The sequence below is a fragment of the Plectropomus leopardus genome, unplaced genomic scaffold (assembly GCF_008729295.1).
Source record: "Plectropomus leopardus isolate mb unplaced genomic scaffold, YSFRI_Pleo_2.0 unplaced_scaffold2584, whole genome shotgun sequence".
Taxonomy (NCBI): domain Eukaryota; kingdom Metazoa; phylum Chordata; class Actinopteri; order Perciformes; family Serranidae; genus Plectropomus; species Plectropomus leopardus.
Window position 1 is genome coordinate 1 of NW_024628090.1, and position 8,167 is coordinate 8,167.

The window sequence follows — 8,167 nt, forward strand, 5'->3', positions numbered from 1 at the left end:
GCGCGCAGGTCACGGTGCAGATGTGAAGTGTGTGGACTGGCACCCCACCAAAGGTCTGGTGGTTTCGGGCAGTAAGGACAGTCAGCAGCCGATCAAGTTCTGGGACCCGAAGACGGGACAGAGTCTGGCCACACTGTGAGTCCATCAGAGTCCAGACCAGATCTGAGACCCAGAATGGCGCTTTTATTCTCCTCCTGTTTGTTAGTTTCTGTCTTTTTATTGCTGCAACACTTTGACATGTTCACTTTACAATAACTCTGAAAATACATCAGTTTTATGTGGTATTATACAATTAATTATTGTTGTTGTTGTTGTTGTTATTGTTGTTGTTGTTGTTGTTAGTATTGTTGTTATTATCATCATCATCATCAGTTACAGTGACCCTCAAAGAAATGAAAACATGTTTTTTTGGTTTAACAGTTTATTTGATTGAAAAAAGTAAAATTATTTAAAAATGACAAAGTTTTTTTTGGTTCAACAAACAATAAACAGTCTGAAGTTTGTATCATGTTTTTAGCAGATGATCGTGTAAAAAAAAAAACTTCTGTCCTAATCATAAATACAAAATATTTGTTGACTTGACAGCGTTTTATAGACTTACTGTAAGAGCTGAGGTTGAAAATCCTAAAGTGAACCCCAAATCACACAGCCTTGCCAAAATGTATGCCATATTCATTAAGACAGCAAAAATAATTTAAAGTCCAAAATGATAAGAAGAGGCCTAAAGGAGAAGTTCCTCACATTGCTTTAAAGGATAAAAATGTGTCGTTACGAAGTAAACGTGCTGATTTTACTTGATTTTAACGAGAGTCTCTCTTCAGTCACGCCCATAAGAACACGGTGATGGAGGTGAAGTGGAACCTGAACGGAAACTGGCTGCTGACGGCGTCACGTGACCACCTGTGCAAACTGTTCGACATCAGGAACCTGAAGGAGGAGCTGCAGGTGTTCAGAGGACACAAGAAGGAGGCCACAGGTGAGTCTGAGCTCCAGAGACGCTGTCGTCATCTTCGCCCAGGTGATCTCTGACTGTTTCCCGCTCTGTGTCCGCAGCCGTGGCGTGGCATCCCGTCCACGAGGGTCTGTTCGCCAGCGGCGGCTCTGACGGCTCTCTGCTCTTCTGGCACACGGGGTAAAGACACTAGACAGACCCACAGTCAGCGGTTACACGCCAGCGCCGCAGCTGCGGCTGTTACCGGCCCGCAGGGCGCCGAATCCAAACCTTCAGACTTCAGCACACGTACAGACTAACTGACGGCCTCTGAGGGCGCGTTCACAGGAAGTCTGCGTGCGCTGAGCGCTCCAAATCCACAATTCATCCTCAGGGGCCTCGAGGACTCCTGGAGATTTCCAAAGGACCGCTGAACTCTTGTCTTTATAATTGCCAGAAAAAACATATAAAGACACAAAAATACATTTTATTCTTTAAAAGTTGCCCAAAAATTTGAAGAAAAAATAGTCACCAAATTTCTGTCTTTAAAAATTACAAGTTTTATTAGTCACCAACATTTTTCTTCAAACATTTTGAGAGAAAAAAACTCATTTTTTAAATTGTCCAAAAAAATTTAAAGAAAAAAAATTCACAAAATTTACTAGTCAAAAATTTGTTTAAAAAAAGGTGTGTCATTTCTTTCAACATTAATTTTAAAATGCCAAAGACAACTTGCCAAAAATTAAAAAAAGCCAACATGTTTACTCATAAAACTCCAACCAAACCAACATCTAAAAAGAAAAGAAAACGTGGAGGCGGACGTGTGTCGTTGCTGTACTGGTTTGTGGCTGGTTTGACTGGTTTCCTGTTGGTGTCTGTCAGGGTGGAGAAGGAGGTTGGAGGGATGGAGATGGCTCATGAGGGGATGATCTGGAGTCTGGCCTGGCACCCGCTGGGTCACATCCTCTGCTCCGGCTCCAACGACCACACCAGGTACGCCCATACTTACCTGTTTTATACAGTACAGCATATATATATATACACACACACACACACAGTATTACTACAACATAATCCTGTCAGTGTATGACTGATGTGAAACGGTGGAAGCAGCTGTTTTTAAACTTTGCTCGTTTTTTTTTAGTTTGTGTTTTTACAGCCACATCTTCATGAAAGCAGAATCTTTTTCCACGTGTAGAATCACAGTGTCTGTGCGATGCAGCATAATTTACACTTCTTTTCTTTCCTGTACTTTAATGTTTTTTTCTTCCCTCATTGGTTTTGTGAAAGAAAAAAGGGGGAAAAAGTACATACATATACATCCTTAACCACATTATACTCATTTACTCTAACAAATACCTGCGTACCCTTTAGCGGATATACTCGTGTTCATTTGTCCGTCCCAAACTCTGCAAACAAACCTAACTGTGTTGTTTTTCATGTTTCAGTAAGTTCTGGACGAGGAACCGACCGGGTGACAAGATGAGAGACCGTTACAACCTGAACCTGCTGCCGGGGATGTCAGAGGACGGCATGGAGTACGGTGAGTCGCAGGAGGACGAATGGCAGTCAGAGGTTTGAGTTTCATCACCGCCGCTGATCGTCCTGTTTGTGTTTCAGACGACGTGGACCTGAACAGCGTGGCCTCCATCCCCGGTATGGGCATCCCCGAGCAGCTGAAGGCCGCCATGGAGCAGGAGCAGAGCAGTGAGTCTCATCCTGGAACATCCTGGAACACAGTCTACATGTTTCCAGGCTGCAGGGAAAAATTACGAAAAGATTATTTAAGAAATTCTGGTAGTTTTTTAATCCAGTTCCATTAAAAACAGAAAATATCATGAGCAAACAACACGAAGGAAGAATATTTTCCAGGCACTGAACACTTAGTCATGGAAAGTTCTTTTAAGTTCTGGACTTCTTTGTTTTGAAAAATTTAGTTGCTTTAAGTTAAATACTTCTTTCATAAAAAATAAATGAAAAAGTAATGAAATTGTTTGTTTTTTTTAATCAATTTGGACTTAATTTGATTTCTTTCTTTTTATGTTTCTTGATAAAAGCTAAATCTGATAAAAAGTAATTAAATTGTTTTCATTTTAAGTAATTTGGGCCTAATTTGATTTGTTTCTTTTAGAAGAATTATCCTTTTTGCCGCAAAATCTGAAATGTATATAAACATTTTTAGATTCATGAAACAAAGTTATTACTTTATTGTCTCCAAATGCTGTAATTGATAGAGGTGTCCCACAGGGATCAATACGAGGTCCCCTGATATTTGAGGCTGTGACTGACGATACCTCCATGATGCCATCACAGACCTGCTCACACCTTTGACCTAAACCTTCCTGTGTGATTTTGTAAAGAAATTTCTGTACATTTTTCTGTTGTAGGACTTCAAAGGTTATCACGTGTAACTTGGCTGTAACTTGGGTGAGACTCGGTTTTAAATGGCACGTGTAACTCTGCTGTGAAACTGTTTGTCTGTCTGCAGGTAAAGAGGCGGCTCCTGAGGTGGAGATGTCCATCCCGGGTCTGGACTGGGGCATGGACGAGGTCATGGGGAAAGACACCAAGAAGGTCCCGCAGAAGAAAGTCCCGTACGCCAAACCGATCCCGGCACAGTTCCAACAGGTGAACAGCCGACAGCATCACCTGGACGTTCAGCATAATGGTGGTTGTTAGAAAGTGTTTCACTCTGAACATTAACCCTTTGAAACCTGAGCAAATTGGATTCATTTCTTTCAAAAAGTGGGAAATTAACAAGATATTGGTAAAAGATATTAGTAAAAGAAATAGATGACTTTTTCCTGAATATTATTAAAAAAAAAAAAAAAAAAAAAAAAGTTAAAATAAAGCAAGACTTGAAAAAAAAACAACAAAAAACAAAATTCTAATAATTCTGTAATGTAATTGAAGATATGGAATCATTACCTTAAATACAGTTTTTCCACAGCTTTTTTCTTTCAAATTAATTTCAGAAAAATTCTAAACAGATAAATAACAACATCTTTTTTCTCTGTGTTTCTGAAATAAATCTCACTAATGTGCTCAGAGTTCAAAGGGTTAAACATTGTGAAACATTGTGAAGTGGGGCTGCAGGTTTAAAGGCTTAAACGGGGCTGCAGGTTTAAAGGCTTAAACGGGGCTGCAGGTTTAAAGGCTTAAACGGGGCTGCAGGTTTAAAGGCTTAAACGGGGCCGCAGGTTTAAAGGGTTAAACGGGGCTGCAGGTGTAAAGGGTTAAGCTGGGCTGCAGGTTTAAAGGCTTAAATGGGGCTGCAGGTTTAAAGGCTTAAACGGGGCTGCAGGTTTAAAGGCTTAAACGGGGCCGCAGGTTTAAAGGGTTAAGCTGGGCTGCAGGTTTAAAGGGTTAAACGGGGCCGCAGGTTTAAAGGGTTAAACGGGGCCGCAGGTTTAAAGGGTTAAACGGGGCCGCAGGTTTAAAGGGTTAAGATGGGCTGCAGGTTTAAAGGCTGAAACGGGGCCGCAGGTTTAAAGGGTTAAACGGGGCTGCAGGTTTAAAGGGTTAAGCTGGGCTGCAGGTTTAAAGGGTTAAACGGGGCTGAATCGTCTTGTCTCTGCAGGCGTGGGCGGAGAACAAAGTTCCCATGATGCCTCCTGGTGGAGACCTGTCTAAGGACCGAAAGGTGGAGCAGAAAGCGGACGGGAAGAAGAAAACTCAGGCGGAGATCGAGCAGGAGATGGCGGCTCTGCAGTACACCAACCCGCTGCTGCTGGAGGTGAGGCGCCGCCTCCGCCGCCATGTCGTCAGCACGCAGAGACGCAGCGCTGCTTCCTGCATACAGCAATGCATGATGGTCACGCATCCAGGAAAACTAAATGTACCCTGAAAGTTTTGAAAAGTCCTGGAATTTTGTTTCACAAACCTGTTTAATAACACATGATGTGTTCATGGACCATCAGAAATTTAAAATCCCACAAAATTTTCAAGTCAGGTTAGTTTAATTGATAAAGGCCATCATCACAAATCAGTCTGTGACAGAGGGCTTTACAGCAGGCACCATCCCTCTGTGCTCGGACCCTCACATCGACGAAAGAAAACACCCTCCCAAAAAAATGCCCTGCAACAGGGAAAAAACCCAAGCTTTTTTCCAGTTTAACAGTTTCGTGAAATCGTGAAATTCCATTCAAGTTTTCTTTAAAAAATCAAATATTTTCTTCAAAAATTGCACAAAAAATTAAAGAAAAAAAGTAAAAACAATAAGAAATAAAATCCCTTTTTTTCACAGGGAAAAAATGCATTTTTTTAATCACCAAAAATTTTAAAGAATAAGTGCCCCACATTTTTTCTTCGGAAGTCGCCAAAACTTAAAAAAAAAAATTTCAATTAATTTCACAGAAAAACTCTTTTGGCAGTAAAATTACATCAAAATCCAGCTGTTCAAAATGATATACCCCTCCCCTAAAGCCAAATCAGAACCATCAGTCTCTCCCCAGGGCGGAAAAATTATTTAACATGCCTCCCCCTCTTTACACCCCTCCCCTCTCATAAATAACCAACAGTCCCTAAGTTATATTTGAACGTTCAGCTCTAACTTGGCTCTGAAGATTATTTTTTAAACAAAATCTACATTTAAAAAGCTGTTGATATAAGCATGTAATGATGAAAAAGAATTGATGTCCGATTCAGAGGATATTTGGTCTTTGAAATCTGACTCAGAGTCCTGGAAAAGTCCTGGAAAAGTCTTATTGTTTACTTTTAACAAAAGCAGCCAGAGACGTCAGAACGGCCCATAAAACCCATAAAAACTGGTCTGATCTGATCTGGTTTACCCGGTCTGATTTGGTGTAAACCAGTCTGATCTTGTTTACACTGGTCTGATCTGGTTTTGTCTGGTCTGAAATGGTGTGATCTGGTTCACACCAGTCTGAACTGGTGGGATCTGGTTTAAACCGGTCTGAAGTGATCTGATCTGGTTTCTGGTTCTCACTACAGCAAATGAAGATGGACCGGATGAACATGAACACAGATGGGAACTTGGGGCCCCCACAGGGACAGGGCCAGATGCCCCCCTTCCCTGGTGGTCCTGGGGGTCCTGGGGGCCCGATGCCTCCTGGCCAGCAGGGCTTTCCTCCAAACATGCCTCCTCAGCAGATGTCCAACAACATGGGGCCCCCAATGGGCCCTGGAGGCATACAGCCTCCTTTCATGGCCTCTGGACAGATGGGGCCCCCCTCTGGACCTCAGACTCACCAGGCCCCCCCCCCAGGGCATGATGGGACCACCAGACATGCAAGGACCCCAAGGTATGCAGAGACACCCTGGCCCGCCCAGGAGCATGGGCCCCCAAGGGCCTCATGGTATGGGACCCAGAGGGATGCAGGGACCCCCTGGTGGAATGATGGGCCCCCCTCCTAGAGGAATGGGTCCAAGGGACCCTCAGGGGCCTCCACCTCAGGGTGGCATGATGCCTCCTCAGGGTGGGATGATGGGGCCCCCGCCCAGGACACATGGCAACATGCAAAACAATTATGGGATGGGCACCATGCAGGGGCCCCCGGGCGGGATGCATGGGCCTCCAGGAAATATGCAGGGCCCTCCAGGTAACATGCAAGGGCCCCATGGAAACATGCAAGGACCCCATGGAAACATGCAGGGGCCCCCATACATGCAGCACCAGGTGAGTAGCCGTTCTGGTTCAGGTTTCAAGGAGCAGTTTGGAAGAGGTCTTTAAAAACCCGATTTGTTCTTTCCAGGGTCAGAACTCGGGGTCCATGATGCATGGGATGGGGCCTCAGGGGCCCAGCAGCAAAGGTGAGACAGAAATTGGAAAGCTTGAGTCGGATTTTCAGATCCGATGTTTGGATCAGAGGCAGCTGATGTACCGCGTTCGTACGGTCATGGAAAAACTGGAAAAATCATGGAATTTGCAAATAGCAATTTCTAGGCCTGTAAAAGATAAATGTACCCTGAAAGGTTTCGAAAAGTTTTAAGAAAAAAGTGGCCACTTTTTAAAAACCTTGCCTTTCAAAAATCACCTAAAACTTTGAAAGAAAAAGAAAATGCCCCCATTTTTTTTTTAATTTTCTTGTAAAAAGTCAACAAATTTCTATCCATAAGAATTGCCACTTTTTTTTAAAGAATACATGTCTTCCAAAAATCTCCAAAATGTTTTAAAGAACAAATCACCAAATAACATCCTCAAGTTATTAAAATTCAACTCCAAAAACGTAGCAGGATGAATAATACATAAATAAATAATAATAAATTTACCTTGTACCTTCAAGAAAACATGTCCTCCAAACCTGCTGCCCTGTGGGTTTGGAGGACATATTTTCTGTAAAAACTTTCAAGGCCGTCATCAGTGAGTCTGCGCAGAGAGCTCAGAGCGGAGTTAACCCTTTGAGAGTAACCGACAGAATATTTAATTTAATGCTTAATAAACCTTAAAATCAGCCACAAAGCCTCAAACTGTCCCTGAATCTGACCCTAACGGTCCCTCTGAGGTCAGAGAACCTCCTGTTTCACCTCCTCTAACTTCTCTGACTCCTTTCAGACCATCGGGGGCCGCCTCCCAACCACCACATGGGCCCCCCAGACCGGCAGGGCCCCGGAGGACCCGACCAGGGCTCGAGCTCTTATTGGGGGGACAGCCAGCAGGGCAGACGGGGACCGCAGGACTATGACGGAGGACAGGACTACCACAGCAGAGAGGAGGGCTGGAGACCAGGACCTGGACCAGGCTACCAGGGCGGAGGAGGGGGGGGGCACCGTGGGGCAGGACACAGAGGAGCGGGAGGAAACGGAGGGAGCTGGGGCCCCGAAGACCGGTTCACCGGAGGAGAGTTCAGGGGACGCAGAGACGACAGGTGAGACACTTTTCTCTGATTCTCTGAGACCTGCAGACCTGAACCAGTCTGAACTAGACCAGAACCAGTCTGAACTAGACTGAATTGCTCTAATTAGAGCCCGACCAGTATGGTATTTTTGAGCCTGATGCCCATTTTTTAGTGTAAAAATTGACAGATTACTGATTTGGCGACCGATATGTGAATGTTTGAGCTGGAATGAAAACGGATCGTTGCTTTGGGGATTGTGCTCTGATTTTGCACCGATATGCTAAAGTCCTCAGGAGGCTGCTTTCTGAAACAAACAACTTTGATTGAACAGTTTACTTATTGAACATTTCACACAAACAAAAATAAAGAATAAATAAAGAACGAACATCAGTTCTGTATGTGTTCAGCATCAGTCTTCACTGACCGTTCAAATACAGAA

At 43.8% G+C, this 8,167-nt stretch overlaps 1 protein-coding gene across 1 annotated transcript; it reads left to right on the top strand.

Moving 5' to 3' along the window:
• Window positions 1-4: 4 nt before the first annotated feature.
• LOC121966769 (pre-mRNA 3' end processing protein WDR33-like) lies at window positions 5-7,938 on the top strand (the record flags this gene model as incomplete). The annotated part of the gene is given in 12 exon segments (XM_042516835.1): window positions 5-135; window positions 822-976; window positions 1,054-1,132; window positions 1,814-1,924; window positions 2,380-2,474; window positions 2,552-2,638; window positions 3,420-3,559; window positions 4,512-4,667; window positions 5,885-6,148; window positions 6,150-6,569; window positions 6,646-6,703; window positions 7,446-7,938. Coding segments are annotated over 12 exon segments (2,013 nt in total), but the record flags the coding sequence as incomplete, so codon positions are not given.
• Window positions 7,939-8,167: the final 229 nt, after the last annotated feature.